At 34.1% G+C, this 26,323-nt stretch overlaps 1 protein-coding gene across 2 annotated transcripts in view; it reads left to right on the forward strand.

The window, feature by feature from the left end:
- ALCAM (activated leukocyte cell adhesion molecule) overlaps positions 1-22,558 on the forward strand; it is a 188,593-nt gene extending 166,035 nt beyond the window's left edge. The window contains exons 10-15 of one of the 2 annotated variants that reach the window (XM_081301334.1): positions 1,901-2,036; positions 2,146-2,283; positions 4,785-4,913; positions 6,743-6,781; positions 7,064-7,181; positions 22,446-22,558. In XM_081301334.1, coding sequence (XP_081157460.1) covers positions 1,901-2,036; positions 2,146-2,283; positions 4,785-4,913; positions 6,743-6,781; positions 7,064-7,181; positions 22,446-22,533 — 648 coding nt within the window. In that variant the 3' untranslated portion in view covers positions 22,534-22,558. The remainder of the gene's footprint in view (positions 1-1,900; positions 2,037-2,145; positions 2,284-4,784; positions 4,914-6,742; positions 6,782-7,063; positions 7,182-22,445) is intronic. The other variant, XM_081301335.1, reaches the window with a different exon arrangement.
- Positions 22,559-26,323: the final 3,765 nt, after the last annotated feature.

The following is a 26,323-nucleotide window of genomic DNA, read 5'->3' on the forward strand; positions in this document are numbered from 1 at the left end:
TATTGCTTAAGTTTCTTCTTGGTGAAAATATCAGTTATTTTGTATTGCTTTACTATTTGTGTTTTGATTGTTTTTAGTGCTAGATTCTCCGTTTCCTGTTTTGCTCTCCTTTAGTCACAGCCTCATCACTCAGGTCATTAAACTGTCACTCTATAGTCTGCATGTCAACATGAGATATTTGTAGTAGTCAATGGCCATAAAGCTTGACAGGTTTTAAACAATAATCAATGATGTCATGAACACCCACCACATGTTTCACTTCAGTACTAGAGAAATGAAAAGTTTGCTATATCAAAAGTAGCTTCTTGGAGCTGGGGCTGTAGCTCAGTGGTAGAGCGCTTGCCTTGCATGTATGAGGCACTGGGTTCAATCCTCAGCACCACATATAAATAAATAAATAAATAAATATTTTTTTTTAAAAAAAAGTAGCTTCTACTTCACCTGCACTCACTGTTGTCAACTAATAGTAATGTTAGGAATAGCACTAACACTGATATCAGTATTGCTAATAAATATTCCTGGGCCTTAGTTAGTGATAGCAAGTAGGGAAAAAAATCCACATGTACAAAGGACTGTGTTTAATTCTACACTTAGGAGTATTTTAATTCCTGGCAAAAATAGGATTATTTTTGTATGTCAGGTGATTTTTTAAACTGAATGTTATATTTTCTTTTTCATAAAGTTTGAGTGGTAATTCTTTTTTAAGGGTTTCCTTTTTTTAAAGCCTTTATTAGTGCATTATAGTTATACATACTAGTTAGATTTATTTGGACATCATCATTCATGCATGCAATTTAACTTACTCCATTACATCCCTGGTGCCTGCTATTTCCTGCCCCTGTTCCCTTCCCCTAGTCTGCTAGTCCCCTCTACTGGTCTTCTTTCTGTTTGTTTGTTTCTAATGGTGTTTTAGAGATACACAGAAGGGTAGAATCCACTGTGATTTATTTGTACGTATACATAGATTAATTTCATCAAATTCTTTCTACATCTCTTTCCCTTTCCCCTCCCTCATCCCTCTGTCCAGTATCCTTCTACTCCACTGATCTTCCCTCTGTCCTTACAATTTCCTTCTTTCCCTTTCTTTCTTTTACTTTGTTTTAGTTTCCTCATATTAGGAAAAACACTTGACCCTTGATCTCCTGAGTCTGACTTATTTCACTTGTCATGTTCTCCAGCTCCATCCATTTACCACCCAGTGCCATAATTTCATTCTTCTTTATGGCAGAGTAAAACTCCATTGAGTATGTATACCACATTTTCTTAATCCATTCATCTATTGACAGGCACCTGGGCTGGTTCTATAACTTGACTGTTGTGAGGTGCACTGTTACAAACATTGATTTGGCTGTATCACTAATTATTAAAGCTTTCTTGTAAAAAGCATTCTTATTCTAATTGCTGTGGCTCTATAATGGATCCTCTATGTTGATAACTGTATCAGATAAGGTAATTTTCAGGCCTGTATACTCATCATTGTTTAGGTACCAGAAATCTGAATGTCTGGCAGTTCTACTACAATGAGTAGGGACTGTCAATTGAGGACTTTCTTTAATGTGAACATATTGCCTTATTTCTATACTTAAGTCCTCAAAACAATTTAATATAGTTAAGAATATAACCTCACTTCACAAATAAAGGAAACTGAGTCTCATCAGCTTATAAACTTGTTCCAAATTATCAATTCCATAAAAGAGAAGTCTGAAATATAACTCAGGCATGTCTGACTCCAAAACTACAATGAAACAAAGAAAACTCTTTAAAGGCATCTGAGAAAATTTTTTAAATGCTTATGTGTTCATTAGACCCAGAAAAATGTTTTAGGTTTAAGTAGTATATGATAAATACATTTAAGGTTATAATTGTGCCCTGTGAAGTAATTTACTTTTCATTTAATCAGGATAACGTCAGGCTTCGTTCAAGCCCATCATTTTCTAGTCTTCATTATCAGGATGCTGGAAACTATGTCTGTGAAACTGCTCTGCAAGAGGTTGAAGGCCTGAAGAAAAGAGAGTCACTGACACTCATTGTAGAAGGTAGTGAAATAATTGGGCACCAATCGAAATTGTTCTTTGAGAATCTTGTTACCTGGTCTTCTTTATGATCTTAGTTCATTGTCATATTTTAATTGTAATGATATTTTAGGAAAACCTCAAATCAAAATGACAAAGAAAACAGATCCCAGTGGACTATCTAAAACAATAATCTGCCACGTGGAAGGTTTTCCAAAGCCAGCTATACAGTGGACAATTACCGGCAGCGGAAGCGTCATAAACCAAGCAAGTATTTTTCTTCTTGTTATATTCTGCACTTGGTCCAAAGTGGGGTTTTATTTAGACAACTAAAGTGAAAGCTAGTTTGTTACTGCATGCAATTTGCAGTGTCCTCTCAGAGAAGACTCTTGCTAAATTCTTAATCTTCCCAAAGGAAGAACATGGCTGAAAGAGAAATCTAAAATCCCAAGGCCATGGAGAATGGAGAAACCATTATTTTGAGGTCAGTGTCTGTTTTTAAACAGACTCCATGGTCATTAATTCCCAAACGGGGTTGATTAAAACATTAAGGTACACACTTTTATGCCTAATAAACTTATACACTTGAGTATAAGCAGCAGCTATTACTTTGCTTAGTTACGCATGTTAAAAGATAATTTTTCTTAAAACTGGGCCCAGGGTGGGAGTGGGGTATGGTGAACACCGTAAATGGTTGTGAACATATAGTCTGATTTGCCTGTTTCAGGTTAAGGCCAGAATGAAGCAAGCAGCAAACAGTGTCTCAGCAGTGTTCTTCTGGCCAAAAGAGGACATAAGTCAAACAATGTCTGTACTCCATGTAGGACATTTTAGTAATTTTAAAGGACTAAGAACTTATAAACACTTCCATTTTCTGAGAGAGAAGAAGAGAGGGAGACAGAAAGAGAAATGAATATCTGGCCTGTAACTCTATACTCAGAACTGTAATCCCACTAACTTGCCAGTGTCCGTGGGTTACTGACATACTTGTTAAATCCATTTTTGTGACAGTTTTCATGCCTCTTCATCTCAGTAGAAGCAGTTAAAGACTCTTCAGGAATACCCCCAGAGTACCATTTTATTATTTCAATCTTCTTTCCTGCCTTCTTCGTAGCTTTGGACCCAGTTGAAATTGGGAAAGACATATAAATCAAAAAGCTTCAAATTAAATTTCAGTTAGAATCTCTGTTTCCTTTGTCCTGGGAAGTTGGGTCTTTGGTTTACTCTGTGTAATATAATTTTGCAGAGCAAAGTGGATCTTGACTTTTACCTATGGGTGATGCATGTATATTTGCCTGAGTTTGGATATAGAAAACCCCCAAAGAAGTGGTGGCACTTGAAGAAAGTGATTTCTGATTTGATTAGGTATAACAGACACACACAAGTAAGAGACCCTGCCAGAGGAAAGCAAAGAGGCACAAGGTCCTTTAAGCCAAAAGGAAATGCAGTTTTCTTCATTCATAATAAAGACCTGACTCACCAGAATTGCTGACAATGTACAGATTAAATCCAAAAAATGAAATGCTAAAAAAAAATAGAAATGTTTCTTTTCTACTTTCTTCTTTTTGCTCTCTAGTTCAATTAAGTGATAAGTGCAGCAGAAAAGAACCTTTAGGTACTGGTTATGCAGGCATAGAAAATAGAAAAACAAGCACACAATAAACATCTGACAAACAAAAGAATATAAAGATTGAAAAGGCCATCCTGGAAATGAACAAATATATTTTGAAGAGATTAAAGTAGGAAAAACAGTGAGAAAGTCCTATGAAAAATCCTAGAGGAAAGTGGAAAAAATAGCAGGTAAACTTACTATGAGAATAAAAATAATAATGCCATTCTTCATTGCCAGGGAGAAAGATTGATCCTGGCCCACTAGGTGATGTGTTATTTTTCTTGTTCCAGATTATCCATCCATAATCTTTTATCTTTTTCCCTCCTCAAATACATGATGAATCTACCGCCTTTCAGCTAGGAGATATCTCTGCCCCTCCTCTGCCCCTTAGGGTATAGAAGGTAGCCCACTCTTGTTCTCAAGACACTTACCTTGTAGTTAAGAAAAAAAGCAAAGAGAGAGCCAAGTACCACATGATACAAATAAAAATAACCAAGGAAAAAGAGCAAGTGTGTATGTATTTGCTTCAGTCATGTTGTACTTAGGAGTCCAATCCCGAGATGAGCTTGAAGGGATCTTTCCTTACATTTGAGGAAATGCCATGATCGCCCTCATATACACCTCATGACAATCAGAAGTCCTGAAAAAGAATTCACCTTCTGTATTTATCACAGGAAAATTTGGGGAAATCAAATGCTTTTATTCACCTATGAGCAAATAATATATCTATATGCATTTGATATAATGGTTCAAGATAAGGGAATTAACATCTATTGTGAAGAAGAGTATCAAATTCATGAATAGTTCAATTAGAATATTTATCAAAGAAAACTTGTGATTAGATAATAACCATGTTAATTATTTTGAAGCACATACCATCATGCCAAAATGTTGAGTAAAATTGAGCCTCTTTGGAGTTAGATTGATTTAATCATTTTTATTCATAATAGAAACAGAACTCTATCACTATCATTTTACTAAATGGTTTTCTACCTGCTGCCACTACAGGCCTGACTGGTCTTACCTGTGATCTTACACCTTGAATACCAGACTACACTATAGTGTACCATACCTGTCCCCTATCATTGACTAGTACTATGTCCCAGGCTTTTAAACTATATTTTCATGTAACCCATCTTCCTTCTTCTTTTTCCAGACAGAGGAGTCTCCTTATATCAATGGCAGGTATTATAGTAAAATTATCATTTCCCCTGAAGAGAATGTTACATTAACTTGCACAGCAGAAAACCAGCTGGAGAGAACAGTAAACTCCTTGAATGTCTCTGCTAGTGAGTATTTCATTTCTGGCATTAAAAAAGTAAGAAAATTTGAAGTTATTCTCCATTAGTTTAAAACCTCCAGTTCCATCTTCCTGTACTGCATCATGGTAAGTTTTATTTATTTATTTTGCATTTGGTGTCATCACCATGAGGTTATTTTTTCTTTTTTTTTTTCTGGTTTTCATTCTTGTTTTGACAGTTAAATCATTTCATGTTTTATGGATCAGAGGTCTTATCCTACACAGTAAGAATCCCCAAGAGAAACAGACAATAAAAAATAAATTACTCTTCTTAATGTACATTTTATATTCAGAGTATAGAAAATTTTAATAATCACCTTAAAATATTTTTATAATAGTTTAAATTTGGTAAATTTCAAATTTATTTTATTCTTTATTAATTGACATTCCAAATCTTTGTGGAATGTATCCCACCCTTATTTTAAACCAAAATGTCACAAACTTAAAGTCAAGCTAATTGGTAGCAAAAGGGATATTCTAATTTATAAAATCTAGTTTCAAAAATTGCTCCTTTTTTCATATCATTATAGAATCATTGCCAAAATCAGATAAAGACAATTTTCTCTGAGAAAATTAAAGAATCTGTCAATGCTGAAATCAGGGTAACACATAAATACCAATAGCAGCTTTTTTTTTTTTTAAATAACTGTAATTTAATGTGAAGTCAGTCACCATCTTCAGTTCTGTTATTATTCTCATTGTTATGTCAGCCTTAAATCAGGATCAGCCCAGAGTGAGGCTTGGTTTTGAATAGGACATTAACTGTTCTGCCAAACTCTTACACTTTCGCAGATGGAATCTTGCCTGTGTCATAAGTAGATGATAGATACGAAAGCTGGGAATTAGCAGGAACTAAGAGAAATAATTGTCTAAAAATAATGGTCCCTAATAAATTATGACTCAAATATCAAGGGCTGATGGACTGATGGAAGAACTAAACAAGCTGAACTTAGTATAGCAGCAAGGACTTCTCTGAATGCAATTCAGTTGAGTATTGATTTGTCCTACCAAGAAAGAGAACCTGTCCTTTCTTCCTGAGCACAAGTCCCTTTACTCTAACTCTTTGAATGAGGTGCTTCAGTTTTCTAGGCTAGACAGTGGCTTGATCAATATAACACAGTCATTTTCAAACTCAGTGAGCACTCCATGAGATTCCAATTGAGTGTATGTTAGACAAAGCCCGCAAATCTGCATCTTATCAACCACCACGAGAAATTCTGGTGCAGGCCTGTGCACTCTGAAGGTTGTTTATATGGTTTATTATTAAATGATAATACACAACAGCCAGCAGTAGTTCTGAAAACGGCCCAAGAGCATGGTGCTATCAGAACCATTTGGAGCACTTTGGCAAACATGATGGCATCTCGAGATTTCACCTCCACCTTCATCTCTGCCCCCTTGAGAACAACTCTAATGGGAACTCATTAATCCTAGAGGATGAAAATGAATTCTCTTACATGGGGGGCAGAAAAGTTGAGGAAAATGGCATTGTAGACTTCTTAGGTACTAACTTCTTTCTCCTAAAAGGGAAGTAGTAGTAATAGGTGGCAGCTAGTGAAAAAATTAAAGTGGATTCCAAATTAGTACTATAGCCTCTTGGTCATGAAAATTTCTGTGATGGACTTTGCATTTTCCTTAAAGGACATTAATTGATTTGTAGAGAAGTTTGTGTTCTATAACATATGAATTCTTTTTTACCCTGAGCTGTAGAATAAATATTTTATCTGAGTGTTATTACATCATACTATAATGGTAAAGGTGACTTTCATATATCAACAAATTTTGTTTTTAATTTCATATTAACATTTTTCATTTCAGTAAGTATTCCAGAACACGATGAGGCAGACGAGATAAGTGGTAGGTACTATGCTGCCGACTCCTCTTCCTTGACTATCAGCTCAAGATTTATGAAGTGTCATTGTATAAGTAATTTCTTAGTCGTCCACAGTGTGGATGTGAATTAAAATACCAAATGAGACAAGATAGCAAAAATGCTAAAAATTATTTTTTAAGATCACAAGTTTGCATGTTAATCATAGTAGTGAAACTTAGTCATTTTTAGTAATAACTAGATTGGCTTCTTTTAAGAAGTTCTTGGCATTGTCTGTAATTGCATGGGCTTCTCTTTTTTTGTTGTAGATGAAAACAGAGAAAAGGTGAATGACCAGGCAAAGCTAATCGTGGGAATTGTTGTTGGTCTCCTGCTCGCTGCTCTCGTTGCTGGTGTTGTCTACTGGCTGTACATGAAAAAATCAAAGTAAGTCATGGGAAAAGATGTTTATTGTTCATTGACTTTTACTGAGAGAAAATATGATGTGTATGCTCACAACAGCTGTGCATGTAACTTCTTTAATAAGACAGACATATCCCCCAATCAGGCTGACCATATTATATTTTTGTTCATAGTGAATACATAGCAACTTCTAGGTGTCTTTGCAGTAACAAGTCTGACCACCTCATATAAGCCTTAACAAATCATGTAAGAGTGTCTTATAATGAAAATCCTAAAGCAGTGAAAATTCTTGGCATACACATGTCTAGCCCCGATTACCACCCTAGATTCAGATGCAAAGGGGCAGGAGTAGGGTTTTAGCTTTGCCATTTTTAGAAGTTACATTGGTGATTCTATGACATACTCCTGGTTTCAACCATTTCTCATTTTCTTATAAATGAGGAAATTTATTGTTGCAGTGGGATAATTATAGCTAGTAATAACTTTTGACATGATTTTATATTTTCTTATCTCTGACACACTCCTTTCAAAAATTCAGAATATCTTACTTAAAAGAAAATGAAAAGAAAGGCAGATTCATCAGGATCCATGCTCTTACCCTACAAAGATGTCATTCCAATGAAGCAATATTTGAATAGAGCTGCCATGCAAGGGAAGAAGTAGCTTGATAATTTTATAGTCACATAACATGAGAATGTATTGAGCTTGTTTGTTCTCACAGCATATCTATGAAGTAGATACCATTATTATTCATATTTTACATTTGAAAAACTTGAGGCATAGAATGGTTAAAGAAATTTCTCAAAGTAACAGATTATAAGGGACAGAATTATTATTTGATTTAGAGGAATGATGTTTTAGAATCTTGTACTTAATCAATATGCTTTGCTCTATCTCTGATAACTTACCTTCCCTGCTTTGCTAGAAGTCCATGCAGTTACAGGCAAAAACATGTTTTCTGTTGTGTGTTATGACCACCATACATGATCTCTATCCCCACACTGGGGAACAGTTTCCTCCTGATCCTAGAACTTCATTCCTCATTCTTGAGCCTTCCTCACCAATACCTTGTGGATTGTTAGTCTATATTCTCCAGAGAATCACACTAGAGAGGACAAGAGAGAGAAGATTTATTATAAAGAATTGTCTCATATCATTATGGAGGCTGAAAATCAGGAGATCTATGGTCAGCTAGCTGGAGACCCAGGAGACCTGATGTGTAGTTCTAGTCTGCGCCCAAAAGCCTAAGAACCCAGAGAGCTGATGCTGTTTCTACTCTGAAATCAGCCATGATGGAAACTTAGGAAGACCCAGTGTTTCAGTCCAAGTCTTAAGGCAGGAACAAAACAATGTCCAGATCAGGGTTGAGGCCAGAGGAGTTTCCTCTTTCTCTCTAAGCCTTCTCAATCCTGTTCAGATCTTCAGTTGATTGAATGATGTCCACATCCATCATCCATAAGGGAAGGCATTCTTCTTTACTCAGTCTACCAATTCAAATATTTATCTCATCAAAAAACACCCCACAGCATGGGAAGAATAATGTTTTACCAAATGTCTGAGCACCACATGGCCCATTCAAGCTGACGCAAAAATTAACCATCACTCTTGGTAACAAGTGCATTTTTTTTCTCAATGAACATATTACCTACAAATATGTCACATGAGTTTGTATCCATGGTATTTAATGGTATCCATGAAAGTGAAAAAAAATACAATTAGTTGCCCACCAGAAGTACCTATCTTATAGAAATTCTCCTTCATGTATAAGTTTCCTGCTTATCAAAATCTTATCTTCCCTTTATAATCCATGATAAGGCACAAATCTAGGAAATTTAATTTTTATATTAGGACTTTTGATGCACTCCATACCAATTTTTTTCTTAAAAGAATGAAAATAAAATTTCCCCTTTTCCTGAAAATTAGCTGAAAAATGGACTGTGGTTCTCTACATTATGGACAAAGGAATGTTAAACTAGGGAAGCAATCCAGTGTCTTAATCATCTTATTGTAATGGCCAGTATCTCATCTACACAATTTGTCATATGAATAAAAGAAATTTTGTATGTTTGTGTGTTACTTCATTAGTTATTGGCATATGGTGACCCCAAATTAAAATGACATAAATAAATATTGGACACTTAGCTCCACAGTGTCTTTAGGTTAAGGTCTTAAGCATATCCTTTAAAATGTGTCATGAAATTAAGTACAACTTTTACCATCTGACTTGAATATTCATCTAAATAACTGTTATTTAATTGAAAAGTGCACCCAATTTGGTAGAGTTAATATTATTGGTAATCAAAGTAATGAATTGCAGTTCTCATCCCAAGAACCAAAGGGTTTTTATTAAGAATTCCACAAATTCATGCTTCAGATTTGCTAAGTGCTTTGCACTCCTGATTAGTTGTTCCTTGCCTGTGCCCTCTAAAATAAATAGGCAATTTTGTGAAATGAGTTGGTGTCCTTAACCCCTTCATTTGTTCAGAGTAAGTGCAGATTCACAATAAGAGCTTTCAAGTTAATAATTTCTAAGCTAGCAGTGAAGTTTTAGCAACATTTAAGGGAAGTTCTTTGTATTTTCAGTATTTCTAAAAATCAATGGAGAGATAAGATAAAATAGTACTTTATTCCTAAGTAGAATTAAGAATGCATTTGTTATAGGCCTAGTGCCTCCTCAGCCTGTGTGTACTCCCCATTCCACTAATAGGAGCCACTTCTATTTCCAATATGGAGAACCCCAGCAAGAAGTACTTAGTCAGTTGAATTCTTTACTCACTATGCTAGGTTATATTCATCAAAGAATGAGGACTCATGATTTGCTCTTTAATTCCTATAACTTCTTATGGAAAGATTTTTAAAGCTTGAGATAGGTTTTAGTAATGACAATATACAACTGCTTATTTCCATATATTTAAGGAATTAAGTGACAGCATCATCCAAAGACATTAATTAACTCAGTCCACTCCTTGACTAGTTGTTTAATAGATAAAGGAGCATTATAAAACAAGAGATTATTTCATTATTATTTTTTACATTCCTCTCTACCCGTCCTTCAAACTGAATTTTTAATTCTGCAGGAAATTAAATGTTATTATTCGAGATCCATACCTTGTAGTAAGTACAAGAACTAATGAAAACTTAAGAGATCTGAATATAAAGGAAAAGTGCAGAGGCTGCATGATATAGCCATGAACTTCTTCAGAAATTTATTAAACTATAATTTCCAGGTTGATTGCATTGAAGAGACCCCAAACCCATACTTTTTATTACTGAGCTGGGAGCACGCATTAACCAGACATTTATGATCTTAAAATACTCATTGTAGAAACCTTGAAACTTACCAAAAGATTTACTTTCACAACTGTGGAATTCAACAATATTGTCAAAAAAGATTGTATAATGTATAGACAGTCCAGAAATCTAAAAATCACAAATGGCATATGTGAATTCTGCCTCATATAATGCTATATTATTCCAGGAATCTTTCATAAGAAACAGAGACAGTTCCAACATTAGCTCAAGAGCTAACAATGATGTGCCTGTAACACTGAACTCCAAATAAACAGGCTAGATTTATGAGATATTTCAAGAAAGTTGACTTTAACTGAATTCTATTTTTGAATCAATACTCTAAAATCAAATACGCGTGCCCATGAGGGAGGAGGGATCCCCACTGAGAAAATTAAAAAGATACTGCTGGAGGACCAGGGAGAGTACATTTTTAATGAATTTCCTCATTTACCACTTCACGAGCTCCTACTATTATTTTTTTCCTTTCTTTTTTCCTTTCTTGCTATTTTAACAAAATCTCAGCAATTTAATGAAGTATATATAATTAACCTCATTTCATAACATCTAAGTGTCAGTGGGATTAACCTGCCCAAGTTATTATAAGTAGTATTTTTTCTCCCAAACCTTATATACATTCAAATATATTTTTCTGCCTTGCCAGGACCTCTTTGCAATTTAAATTCTGCCCTGACTTCAGTTGCCTGCTGGCATTTAATGCAAGGCTGTGGAGAAAGGCAGGGGCTTGTGAGCACAGGGCTGCTGCAGTCTCTCCAGTGGTATTAGAAGTTGGAATAATCCATGACTTGACTTGTCTTTTCTCTACCCATAGTCTGGCAGGCAGCCAGAAAAAGGAAGAAAAGAAAATGATGCATTATTCCATCAAACCATAAATAATAGACTAGAGGGGAAATTGGATAATGTGGAAGTGCCAGAGTTTCCTTCTAGTTAATTATAGGGCCGTTGGACACAAAGGACAGAACCATCACTGGCCCTCCCCTCTTCTACCAAGGTGACTTCAAAGTTTTCAGGGAAATGTCAAATATAGTGTTTATATCAAAAATAATGTTTTCATTTTTTAAAAATCATGTTGGTTTATATTATCTTTTCCAAGGTAATGGGGGAAAAAGTCCTGTTCTCTGCCATGAGACAGGCTGTGCTGGCTCAGTATTGTGCACCTCAGGGCACACTGAACCAGGGTATATAGTGCATACGGGCAGCACCCTGTTTTCATGCATATTCAGTATTGTTGCACTTACTTTGATCCTTCAGTCTTTTGCCTAATGAATCGTTCCATATTCACTCTTGGCTAAAATGGAAAGGTCATTTTCTGTTTTTTATTGAGGATATAAGCATTCTTTATTTTAGTGAGGAATATCTTTGTAGAGTCTTAGACATACTAAGGATATAAAATTGAAAGTTGTAGGAATAAGGCTATTTATTCTTCTCCACTTCTTTCTTCAAATCAAGAAACTGCTGGCAATTCACTCAACAATGATTAGGGCCCTCCTCTCTACTTCTAGCTTTCATTAAGTTTGGCTCAAGAGGAGACTCATTCTGCTGACAACTATGATCAGGGAAAAGGGAAAAATAACTATTCTCTTGGACAGGACTCTAATTACCTACACAAGTGTCAATGGCCAGTTTGCTGAAAGTGGTAAATCTTCACTACCAAGGTCGCCATCCTGAATACCTGCTGTCATGGTACCCTTTTGTGGTGTAAGTCAGGCACGCTCTAAATTAGAAATCACAGAAAGCACCCATATAACTAAGAAGAGTTAAGGATTCCTTACACTCTGAGAGTTTAAAATTTGTTGTACACACGCTTGCTTTTGAAAACCTAAAATCTCATGAAGGATATATGTGAATGATTTCAAGTGGGTATTGTTTTTCTTTTCTAACTGCAAAATTTTACTGTAATATTTGTCTTATCTTTCCAAATGACACCTCCCAAGATGGTAATGTATTGGTTGTGCCTGGCTTTCTCACCCACTTCCATTTCCTACCTCCTCCATAACCCCAGTGAATTGTGGTGGAGTTAAGGGATCCTTAGGGGATACCACCAGAGGAGTCCCTTTCTTTCTTTCTTTGCAAGGAATTTCAAAACAAGTGTATATTATTTGGAAAATTACAAGAAAAAAGTTTTAAATCTTCTTAAAAGTTGTTTAAAAGCAACTTTAGTCCTTCAAAGGCACTGAGCTTATGGAAATAACACAGAATGCGGAGTTGAGACAGATTTGAACTTCCTTCTATGGCTCTCTAGCTATGTGGCCTTGGGCAGGGGTTCTATAACTTCAGTTTGTTGAGTCCTTGTCACCTGCCTATTTCTTTCATATTACTATCACATTCATTGTTTTAGGCAGATTTTTTACTGCTGTGACTAAAAGGACCCAATCAGAATTATAGAGAAGGAAAAGTCTATTGGGGAACCCATGGTTTCAGAGGTCTAATCCACAGATGGCAGACTCCATTCGTCAGGACTCAAGGAGACTCTGAACATCATGGTAGAAGAATGTGGCAGAGGGAAGCAGCTCACATGACGATCAGCAAGCAGAGAGAGAGAGAGAGAGAGAGAGAGAGAGAGAGAGAGAGATCTCCACTTGCCAGATACAAATATATACCCTAAAGCCAGCCTCCCAATGTCCCACCTCCTCCAGCCACACCCCACCTGCCTTCAATTACCACTCAGTTAATCCCATGAGTTGATTAATTCACTGATTGGGTTAAGGCGCTCACAACCCAATCATTTCTCCTCTGAACCATCTCACATTGTCTCATATGTAAGCTTTTGGGAGACATCTCACATCCAAACCATAACATTCATTTTCAAGGACAGTCCTGTAAGAAGACCCTGTTATTTCCCCTATTTATAGATGAACAGGCATACTTAAAAGGAGGGATGTGTCCAAAGTTTTGCAGGGCAAACTTGACACGTGAGGATGGAAATCCAGGCCCATTAATCTCAGGCCAAAACTCTTTCTGCCTCACACACTACTAGAGGTCACCTTCCAGGCTTCTCCCCACATTAACAAAGAATAATTCTATAATTTAAAATTTTTTCTCATAAAGTTACTCAGAAGAGGCATTGATGAAGAAATTTTGAGAAAACTAATTACTAAACTATAATTTGACTCATTTATAAAAATGGGTACTTGTAAAATGTGTCTCTCCTTCAAATCAATAGACTGAAAAACATTTTGCTAAAGGGAATAATTCAAGTAAAATTTGTCTCTGCCAGCTGTAAATGGAGTTCTAACCTGTATAATTTCTTCAGATCTCTGAAATTTTCCAAAATTCAAAATAACATTTACTCCTTAAGATTATTTTTACCACATTGGTGTCAAAATGAAGACAAAAGCATCCATAACGGCTCTTCCCTGCTAGGGAGAGAGTATCCAAAATGGAGAAATTTATAATAAAATATATGCAAATCTTATATACACAGGCTCAGTGAGCATTTACTCCTCCCCATCCCATCCCCATCTCTCACTACCTACTCGGCCCAGCAAGGGTTTCTAATCTGGTACCTCTCACAGTAGTCAACAGCACAGCACGTATGTACAGCTTTGTGATATGGTACACGAGACTGAAGACACAGGGTGAGGACTGGAATCCTGGTTTTGATATTTCCTCGCTTTGTGACTATTGACAAGTTTATTAGTGTATATAAAATGGAGACATCGTGAGTAAAAAATAATTTCATATCTAGGAAGCACTGAAAACAGTATGTGGCACATGAAGGTACTATATGAGTGTCAGTGGTGACTGGGAGAGTGGGACAAAGAAAGGCACAAGGGAAGTTTTCACTTTTCCCCTGTTAACCATTTCTTATTGTTTGGGTTCCTATCATTTTATAAACTTTAAAATAAGAAAAATAGACAATTTAAAGTTACCCAGTACTTATTTTGTAAATGTATTTCAGGTTTTATTTTACCCTTAACAACCCTTCTTTTCCTATCCCAGATTGCAAGCAGTGTTTAGCCTGATATTATTTTGTGTGAATATGCTGAAATATTTCCAAGAGCACACAAGATACTGAAAGATACTGTGATTTGTCCTGAGAAGCACAACTCCCCCAGGAAGATTTGTAGTCAGTTCCTTCTCAGTGCCTCCTTCTTCTATTTTGTATGATTTTGTGGAATCACAAAGGTTACTCTCAATTTCTGGACAACTATATCCACCTAGAAAGTAAAAAAAAAAATGGGAAATTAATAAGTATCCCATTTCTCAATGCAGCTTTTCTATGATTCTTTTAATTCAGTTATTTTCAAAAGTGTTTTTTGTACTTACCATTCTTTTTTGTTATTTAGATTTAATTTACTATTTTTCCTCTGATTTCTTGAAGTAAAAATTTAGGTCATTAATATTAGCCTTTCTTCTTTGTTAACACAAGCATTTAAACTATGAACTTCACTCTTGGTACCAACTTACATTCCACAAATGTCAATATGTTGAATTTTCCTATTTATTCAGCTTAAAATACTTTTTAAATTTCTCTGTGATTTCTTCCATAGAACCTGTGATTGCAACTCTATTAAATTCCATTTGTTTCTCATTTAATTGTTTTGTTAGTATTAACTACTCAAATAAGATTTTAGTCCATTGTATAGCACTGATATTTATTATTTTCTAATGATTCCTTGAAGGGTACTTGAAAAAAAAAGCAACAAAAATCAGAAAAAACATTTGACCTTTGACTTTCTTGGTCTGACTTATTTCACTTAGCATTATGTTCTCCATGTCCATTCACTTACCAGCAAATGCCATAATTTCGTTGTTCTTTATGGCTAATACTCCATTGTGTATACATAGTACATTTTCTTTATTCATTCATCTATTGATGGGAACCTCTGTTGGCTCCATAGCTTGACTATTGTGAATTGTAGTATGGGGATAGATCAGTAATGGGAAGGGAACAAGATGGGAAGGAGGGGAGAGAAAGCAGAAGTACTGGGAACTGAATTAGAGCAGATTATATTCCATATATATAATTATATAATAATGAATCCTGCCAGGCACGGTGGTTCAAGCCTGTACTCCTAGCAGCAGCATTGGAGGCTGAGACAGGAGGATTGAGCGTTCAAAGCCAACCTCAGCAAAAGAGAGGCACTAAGCAATTCAATGAGACTCTGTCTCTATTTTTTTTTATTTTTAAACAATTTTTATTGGAGTAAATATACATTACATAAAATTTTCCATTTTAACCATTTTTTTTTGGGAGGGGGAGTGCTGGGGATAGAACCTAGGAGGGCTCTACCACTGAACTACACCCCCAGTCCTCTTTGTATTTTATTTTATTTTATTTTATTTTTATTTTATTTTATTGTTGGTTGTTCAAAACATTACATAGTTCTTAATATACCATATTTCACAGATTGATTCAAGTGGGTTATGAACTCCCATTTTCTGTCTCTAAATAAAATACAAAAAGGATTGGGGCTGTGGCTTAGGGGTCGAGTGCCCCTGTGTTCAATCCATGGTACCAAAAAAAAAAAAAAAAAGAATCCAAATGTTACAAATAGCTAAAATCACCAAGCCTTCATTAATTTTTTAAAATCTTGAGGTTTATACCTTTGTCAGTTGATACCTAAGAAAGACTTGGGGTTTACATCTATGTTGAAGTTTTAAAATAAAGATTTTAAAAAACAACTTATTGGGTGCTTTAGAGTAAGGTAAAAAGTTCATATAAACCTTCCTACCCCTGAGTATTTTTTTTCAAATATATACAATCACTTCACATACCGTATAAGAAAGTAATGAGCATGACTTGCATTTACCCTGTACATCTTTTGTGCTGTTGCTTTTATATGTTTGTCTTTTGCATACTTATAAACCTCATAATACATTAATATTGTATGCTTAAAGTCTATATATTTTTAAAAAATTAAATATGATTAAAATGTTTTCTTTTATAATGTCATAGATATTTATTTTTTTCAAACAAATGCCCTACAAAACTTTAATGCATCTGAGCTTTTGTATGGAATCATTTATTTTAGTCTAAAAAATCTCTTTAAGTGCCTATCTACTGGAAGATACTGGAGATTTTGTTTTATTATAATGTTTTTATTTCATTTTCAATTTTGCTGAATATTTTCACTGGCATAGATTTTTAAATTTAATTTTAAATTTAAATACTAGGTTGACATTTTTTAAATATTGAGCACTCTAGAAATGTCCCACTGTCTCCTACTTTGACTATTTTTAATGAGAAATCATTAGATGATCTCTTACACTACTTTTTAAAAACTTGGGAAATTTTAAGCAATTATTTCTTCAAATATTTTAGCGACTTTTTTTAGATGAGACTCCTAATATATGAAGAGTGGACCACTTTAAATGGTCCTGCAGGTCACCAAGCCTTCATTAATTTTTAAAATCTTGAAGTTTATACCTCTGTCAATTAATACCTAAGAAAGACTTGGGATTTACATCTATGTTGATAACTTCTATGGTTATATCTTCATTTTCACCTGCAATGTCTGATCTACTAAGCAAGTCCATACATTTTAGTTTATAATTTCTGATCCCTGTTTCTCAATGCTAGAGATTCAACTTTATTTTCATTTTTTTCCTTTCTCTTATTGTTATATCCATGTTTTCCTTTAATTTCTTATAAATTTTATAATACCTATATTATAATTTTTTCTATTAACTTAATCACTTGTAGATGTGTTTATATTTGCTGATTTTTTTTTACCTTTATGGGTCATATTGTCCTAATATGTTTAGCATAAAGTTCTCCTTTTTTATTTGGATGCTGGAAATTGGAAATTTTCATTGTTGTGCATTGATTTTGGTTTTGACTGATATTTAACTTACTTATGGATCAACTTAATGTTTTCAAAACTTTGTTTTAAATTGAGTAGGATGGCATATCTAATTTAGTATTCAGAGAAAGAATCAAGTGAACTCATAAATTTCTCATGTTCTTTTTTTACATAGTCCCTCTTATCTTCTTCAATTCCTGTCACCTCATTCTGGTCAAGTACTGATTTCTTCCTCTCCAACCTAATGAAAACCCTGCACTATGCTTGGGTTCCCCTTTTGGTACTGCAATCCAGACAGCACCTCCAGGCAAAAAGCCTGTGTGATCATGGGGTACAGTGCATTTGTTTCTCTTCTCTTGGAAATCATGTGGCTTTGCCACCTGTCTGTTTATGCATATAATTTTGTACAGTGCTATATTAAAGGTTGGAGTAAGACAGAAAATGTTCATTTTAGTTTTTCCAATATTTTATTATTTTATTTTATTTTGAAATATTCCTGGCTAGAGAACTAGACAAGTACTTGTTATTTCATCACACTCACACTTACTAAATTTTGGCCTAACTCTTCTATCAATTAATGAGTAAATGATACTAAATTGTTTATTTATCTATTCTCTTTATTCTTATGTCAGTTTTTTCCTATGCTTTTGTTAAGTGCAAATACTTTCAATTGATATGACTTTCTTAGCTATCAAAAGTCTTATCATTTTGAAGCACCTCTAGTTATCATTCCTAATGTGCTTTGTAATGAATTTTACACTCTCTGATACTAATACAGCCACATGAATTTCATCCTTAATGTTTACATGTATATCTTTTTTCATAGTTTTACTTTCATTTTTTTTATTGGTTGTTCACAACATTACAAAGCTCTTGACATATCATATTTCATACATTAGAAGCAAGTGGGTTATGAACCCCCAATTTTACCCCAAATGCAGATTGCAGAATCACGTCAGTTACACATCCACAATTTTACATAATGCCCTATTAGTAATTGTTGTATTCTGCTACCTTTCCTATCCCCTACTATCCCCCCTCCCCTTCCCTCACATCTTCTCTCTCTACCCCATCTACTGTAATTCATTTCTCTCCTTGTTAATTTTCCCATTCCCCTCACAACCTCTTATATGTAATTTTGTATAGCAATGAGGGTCTCCCTTCATTTCCATGCAATTTCCCTTTTCTCTCTCTTTCCCTCCCATCTCATGTCTCTGTTTAAAGTTAATCTTTTCTTCCTGCTCTTCCTCCCTACTCTGTTCATAGATGCTCTCATTATATCAAAGAAGACATTTGGTATTTGTTTTTTAGGGATTGGCTAGCTTCACTAAGCATAATCTGCTCTAGTGTCATCCATTTCCCTGCAAATTCCATGATTTTGTCATTTTTTAGTGCTGCGTAATATTCCATGGCGTATAAATGCCACATTTTTTTTATCCATTCATCTATTGAAGGGCATCTGGGTTGGTTCCACAGTCTAGCTATTGTGAATTGTGCTGCTATGAACATCGATGTGGCAGTATCCCTGTAGCATGCTCTTTTAAGGTCTTCAGGGAATAGTCTGAGAAGGGCAATAGCAGGGTCAAATGGTGGTTCCATTCCCATCTTTCCCAGGAATCTCCAAACTGCTTTCCAAATTGGCCGCACCAATTTGCAGTCCCACCAGCAATTATTTGTCTCTTTACATTTAAAGTGCATCTCTTACATAGAATACGAGTGAGCAAACTATGATCCCTAAGCTGCTATCTAGTTTTACAAGTAAAGTTTTATTGTAACACATTTATGCTCATTTCTTTATGCAAAATCTATGTTGTTTTCATGCTACAATGGCAGAGTTAACTACTTAGAACAAAAATCATATGGCCTACAAGCCTAGAATATTTACAGTCGAGACCTTTGAGAAAAACTCATCTACCTCTGATATAATTTACTTGAGTTTTGCTTGCTCAGTACATTTTTATAATCTCTACCTTTTCATATAAATAAAGAAGGGAGGTATCTTTTTCTTTCTAATAGTCACCATTCCTAAGCAGTTTTAATAGATACCTTTTCATGTTTTTTTATAAAGAAAGATGGAGAAAAAAATCTAAATCTTATTTTTCCTTGACTGGCATATATTTTATTGATTTGTAAGCTTGTATTATTTTAATATATAGCTAGTAGCTATTAGTATTATAATATTGATTAAAGTCTGTTTATGCATATAATTTTGTACAGTGCTATATTAAAGGTTGGAGTAAGACAGTACAAAAGATCTGTTATTTCAATTTAGTGTTCCCTCTACCTATCTATAGAAAAGCATCTAGTTCTATATTCACATCATACTGATGAACACTAACATCATAAAGAACAGAGACAAGAAATAGATATAAAGGATAATAAGAGAGTTTAGTTAATGTAGACAAAATAAATATATATTTTAGTTCCTACCATATTCCAATCATTGTACTATATGCCGTGAGTAAAATATGAATAAAATATGGCCCGTGTTCTCAAGCAGTTTATGGTCAAGTCAAGGAGCCTACATTTTGACTCTGGAGAGTGGAGCTGAGGTATTGAAGGGAAAAACTGAATTTCTCTGTGTTTTAGCACAAAATAAAGGAATAAATGCAAGGTCTCAAATAAAGTTTCAAAGACTTGTGCTGTAAAGAATAGAAGCAAAGCAAAGGTAGACTGAATCTTATTTCAACTGTAATTGACTAGTTAAATCCCTGATTGAATTGGGATGATTAGTCCCTCACCTTATCTGTTTAACAAAGGAAGTGAGAGGGGACCTTACCCAATGCAAAATAACATTGTGTAGGGCCTCTACAACATTTAAATATGTCATTTCAGATTTAAGAAAGGTTTGGCTATGCAAAGAGAAAGAAAATCCAACCTATAATCAAAAGTAGACAAGAGAAGCAGACAAATAAATGGATGATGTGGATATTATAGTCAATAGGCAATAAAGTATAAGTAAAGTAGAAGAAAAGGTGATTAAGATATGAGGAAATAGAGAATTGAAATCATATTTAAAAGACTGTAAAATCATGTTGATATTTTTGAACTGAAAAATATGTTAAAAGCTAAGATTTTTTATTGGGTAAATTGAACAACATTGTTCACAGTCAAACATAAGACAAGTAAACTGTAATAAAGATTAATGGGAAAAACTCAGATTTAAGTACAGAGGAAAAAGAATAGTTAAAATAAATACAAGCATGAGAGACATCTGAGACACCTGTAAAATAGCTAGGTTATGTACCATTGAAATCCCAGAAAGAACAAATAACAAGATGCCCAGCACCAGTGAAATCACCAAAAAATCCTATGGTTTAACCCTACAACTACATGTACCCACCATTATATAGGAGTGGCACAAATTTAAGGTTGAGCTTTTTGTTTTTTTTTTAAAAAAAAAGGAAACATCAGTGAAGCCGCATAGTAGGATTCTATTTTATATGTAAAATAAATTAAGGGACAAAACTATTCTATGAAAATTAAGGCTTTGTTAACCATTGGGAGCTGGTAGTTTGGAGCTATTCTGTTTCTTAAGCTGAGTGCTGTTTACACACATGAATCTAGTTTTTGAAAATTCATTGAATTCTACTTATATGATAAACACATTACCTTATATAAACATTATTTTTCAAAAGAATGTTTACAAGGATTTATAGATTTATAAAGAATCTTAGAGTTCATCCTAGTCTACCTCCCCACCTTTTGTGGTTATAATTACTAAGATTTATTAAATAATTTATTAGCAGAAGAAATTAGATCTTAAATATATTTGTATATATACATATATAAATATATATTCTACATTGTTCTTCATTATATTTTCATTTATCTGAAAAATATACAAATGAAAACAGAGTTGTCAGTCATCGTAATTTACCATTTTCGTACAAAATGGAAAATTTCTAGGTGATAATATCATAACTCAAGGCATAGATTTGAACTTACATTTTCTCATTTAGATTTTTAATTTTTATCTTGTCAAATGTCATCACATATTATAGACTTTGGTCATGTTGGCAGAGTTTGAGGTTGCTTTTCTGCCTTAGGATAGATTTAGAATGTGCAGTTTAAGCTAAATTAAGCATTTTAAAATCACAAATTAAATTCAACTTGTGCTACCTATAATGAATGTTCCAGTTAGAATTAACCATGTTTCCATCTTGTATGGACATATATCATAATATCTATTACAGCTCTTTCCCAAATAAAGTAGTAATTCTGAGAAAATGAATTAAGTAATTCCATTTAAAGCACAGAAATACTTTTAGAGCACAAATGGCATTTTCTACCCTCACCTTCCTGATATGACTTAAATTCTTAAAAGTAGGAGTATTACTAGGAATTATATTGTGGTATTATTTTGAAATGCAGAGAAGGAAGGGAAGGAGGAGGAAAGGATGCATTCTTGGCAATGTAGTTATCACCTGATTTCTCCTGGTTGGATGCCAAATCAAGGAACTCACCTGTAAAACTGAAAAACTGATTTTGATTCTGAAGGGATGGAATCTTGGCACGTGTAGCAATAAAGGCCACTAGAACACTGGTTTCCAAACGTCAGCAGAAGCATCAGGTCTTTGAGAGCCTTTTTCCAGAGTTTCTGTTTCTGTAGTTCTGGCCTGAGGCTAATAATTTACATTTCTATCAAATTCCCTTTAGATGCTGATACAGCAGGTCTGGGAACCAGAACTTGAGAACCATCCAGTCAAGGCTATCTAAGCTTCTTCCTGCACATGTTATGCTGTAAACCTGAGTCTCTATAATCTTGCTTTTGATTTCTTTGGTAAAACAGAATTTATAAACACAGACAGGGCATTGGCTCAACTGGGATGCATGATAGGGAATATCAAATGGAAAAAGGCCTTAGTGAAACTTTCTCAGACTATTTTTACAGAAAATGTTTGCCCAAAATGAAAATATTGAGTATCAAATGATAATAATTACTTCCGTGAAAGCAGAGAGAAAAATAACCCAGTTACAACTATGATCCAACAAAATATGCACAGTCTGTCTTCAAAACAATTGATTTTTTTTCTCTTATCATATATTTATGAAACCCAAAATTAGCATTTTCTGGAATATGTTGTATTATCAGTCAAGGCTCAAAAAAGTGGAATTGTTTACCCTAGTCGCTAGTATATAACTCATTTACTTTTCAGAGATACATTAATTTGAACCATAAAAATTTTTAATTAGTCAGTGTAATGATGTTTACTTAATTCTCTTATAGGACTGCATCAAAACATGTAAACAAGGACCTTGGTAATATGGAGGAAAACAAAAAGTTAGAAGAAAACAATCATAAAACAGAAGCCTAAGAGAGAAATGGTTCTAGTTGTCCAGGTGAGTAGACTGGATGAGGTTTAGAGACATAGTTTCTAGGAAAGTGCAGAACTTCTTTGGCCATGAAAGAAAAAGTTTGGACTTTCAGATGCTTCATAATTACAGCTTCAAAAGCAGGAAGAACATTTTTCCAAAGGGAACCTTGATTACTCACACAACACTCAGAAGAATGGAGTCTCATCTGTCTCTTCAGCCTCCCCCAAATAATTATTATCTTTTGAATAATAAAAAATATTTTGAAATGTTTATATCCAATTTGAATTTATTCTAATACCCCCAATTTTTCTGAGTACAAAGAAGCTTTATTCAATAAGTTGATATTTGGGTTCAATAAGAGTAGACTTGTAGTACTTGAAATTTGCTTTCAAAAACAATAAAAACAATATAAAATATAAATATTTTAATATAAGTATATAAATGGGAGTACATTTGTACAGCCATCTTCCAAACAATTTTAATAAAAAAGCTGACAACCCATGTGTGCATGTATGCAAGTATCCTTGTATCCACATACATGTATGCGCTTATACTTATAATGTATACATTAATGTTGCATATATTGCACATATTTATATATAATCACTATATTTGTGTGATTTTTAAGGCAGACTCAAAAAGAAGCATGTTTCCATGGTATTGCCACTTGCCACTTAAACTTTTTCTTTTCATATTCTTTTGAGTTAACCAAAGGAGTCATTTAAGCCTACTTATATCATGTGTCCTTAATAACAACATCATGTAGCTTACTAATGTAACATTAAAAGCCCTGTCAACTACTATATGTCTTGGGTACCTTATAAATAAAACACATCACACATTGAATGGTTCACTTGAATTAATCTCATAGAAACAGTGGGCATGGGAAATAATTGTATTTGGAAGAATGTACACAATAAAGGAAAACAGAATATTTGAATTGAGATTGATTTTTTGCAATCTAAAAACCAGGATCTCAAACTTATTGGCTAAAATAAGTCAGAACTATATTCTTCCTCCTGTCCTGCCTTCCATTGGCCTAATGGACACCATCCTCACAGTTTCCCTTACTACCTAAGGTTCTTTCCAAAATGTTAGTTAGTGTAGATTTTATGTTCTGTTTTCTTCAAGATGAATTAAGCAATTTTTCAACAGAAAATTAAAATTGAAGACAATCCCACAAATTAGAGTATGATTTGAAGGGATGAGTATATTTCTTAATCTGAAGAGAAATGGAATGAAATATTTTTCCTGAAACACCTTCTAATCTTCATATGAATTAAGCAATTAAAATCAATCAATCTCTCTCTCTCTCTCTCTCTCTCTCTCTCTCTCTCTCTCTCTCTCTCAACAATTCCAAAAGATAATTTATAAAAAGCCTATAGCAATGGCTGGGTTTACAGATGGGCTCAGGCACAATGGAGATTTATAAAAGATTCCCCTCGTGGAGCAATGCCTATCACTTTTAGTACAAAGCATCTATTGATGGTAGAAAATGATTGCTATGGTAACTTATCTAAATTATGTTTTTTCCTCATTTCAGAGAAAAAAAAATCATATAGACCAATTGAAGCATGAACGTGGATTGTATTTAAGACATAAACAAAGACATTGACAGCGATTCATGGTTCAAGTATTAAGCAGTTCATTCTACCAAGCTGTCACAGGATTTTAGAGAATTATCTCAAGTAAAACAATGAAATGAAATTACAAAAAATAACAAGTTTTGGCAGCCATGATAATAGGTCATATGTTGTGTTTGGTTTGAATTTTTTTTCTGTAAATGTCTGCACTGAGGATTTCTTTTTGGTTTGCCTTTTATGTAAATTTTTTACGTAGCTATTTTTATACACTGTAAGCTTTGTTCTGGGAGTTGCTGTTAATCTGATGTATAATGTAATGTTTTTATTTCAATTGTTTATATGGATAATCTGAGCAGGTACATTTCTGATTCTGATTGCTATCAGTTATGCCCCAAACTTTCTCACAAGTACCTAAAACCCAAAGGTGGCAGCTTGTGAAGATTGGGGACACACACATTGCTCTATTCAAAGACTGATTTTTTTCACAAGGGAGGGGAGGTAGAGAGTCAGATTAACAAACACCATGGGAGCTAATTCTGGGTGTGCCACCCATTGACACCCAGAAGCCACCACAGACACATTCAGACACACATGCATGATAATAGTACTCGCAAACTGTCAATTTTGCCTTTTTTGAAAAAGACATAATGCAGAATTTGGGTAACACTTACCTTTAGAGACACCTGCTAGTAAATTATTTTCTGTCAAAGGAATAAACAAACCAACGTGTGAGAGACTGTTTGGAAACATCATGGACAACATTCCCATTTTCATGTATCACAATGTAAATCACTGTAATTAAATATCGGTGTTAAATCCTTTGGGTTATCCACTGCCTTAAAATTATACCTATTTCCTTTTAAAAGAAGAGATATCAGTCAGAATTGGAGATTTTTAACAGTGGTCATTATCAAAGCTGTGTTATTTTCCACAGAATATAGAATATATATTTTTTTCGTGTGTGTTTTTGTTAACTACACTACAGATATTGAATGCACCTTGAGATAATTTAGTGTTTTTAACTGGTACATAATTTATCAATCAGTACATGAAAGTGTAATAATAAAATGTCTATGTATCTTTAGTTACATTCAAATTTGTAACTTTATAAACATGTTTTATGCTTGAGGAACTTTTTAAGGTCTTAGCATAAATGGAAACTTTTTGAAGTAGACTGGATATGGATACGGGCTAATAGCTTCTTGTGACTAGACTTTTAAACTTTGCTCTTTCAGGCAGAAGCCTGGCTTCTGGGAGAACACTGCACAGCCATTTTTGTCCAATAATTTACATAAGTTTGACTGAAAAAAAAATGAGCATTAGATTTCCAGTTACAGAACTCTGTTCCTTGAGGGGAAAAGCAAAACTGGTGTTTATTTTTTAGAGACATAGAATAAAAAATTATGAAGGCAATGAAAAAATAATTGAAGATGGAGATTTGGAATATTTTGCCACTTCTACATTATTTAGAAACATGTTATTGTACATTTGTAAGCTGTTTATTGTCTGAGCAATAGTAACTCAGTTTAATAAAAGCTTCCTGTAGTGCATTGGTATGGATTAAATGCATAAAATATTCTATTAGACTCAATGCTGTATAAAATAGTATGGGAAAAATGTTATTTTGCCTCTAAACTTTGATTTATTGAAGTTTTATTTGGCAGGAAAAAAATTGAATCTTGGTCAATATTTAAACCAAAGTGAAAGGGGAAAAACCAAAGTTATTTGTTTTGCATGGCTAAGCCATTCTGTTATCTCTGTAAATACTGTGATTTCTCTCTTTTTTCTCTTTAGAATTTTGTTAAAGAAATTCTAAAATTTTTAAACACCTGCTTTCCACAGCAAACCATGAACACTAAATGAAATCATTTCCATGTTAATATTTTTTTTTTCCTTTTTCTTTTGGTGTGGGAGATCAAAGGTTTTAAGTCTTACTCCTAAGATATGTTTGCAGACAAAAAGCAACATGACAATAGAATGAGAAAATTTAGAAATAGAAAAATTGTTATGCTACAATTATGGCTTGGCTTCCACTTGCAATGGTTAACTAAGTCCAAACACAGCTGTCAGAACCTAGAGAGAAGAACAGGAGAAACTCATAGCACTGGACCAAGAGCGGAAAGTCTCCCAGGAAAAAAGAGGACAACATTATTACACTGAATCGTGCCTGGAGAAAGGGGAGAGCTCGTGTGTGTGATGGCAGCCA

This window comes from Spermophilus citellus, assembly GCF_964194105.1.
Source record: "Spermophilus citellus genome assembly, chromosome: 7".
Taxonomy (NCBI): Eukaryota; Metazoa; Chordata; class Mammalia; order Rodentia; family Sciuridae; genus Spermophilus; species Spermophilus citellus.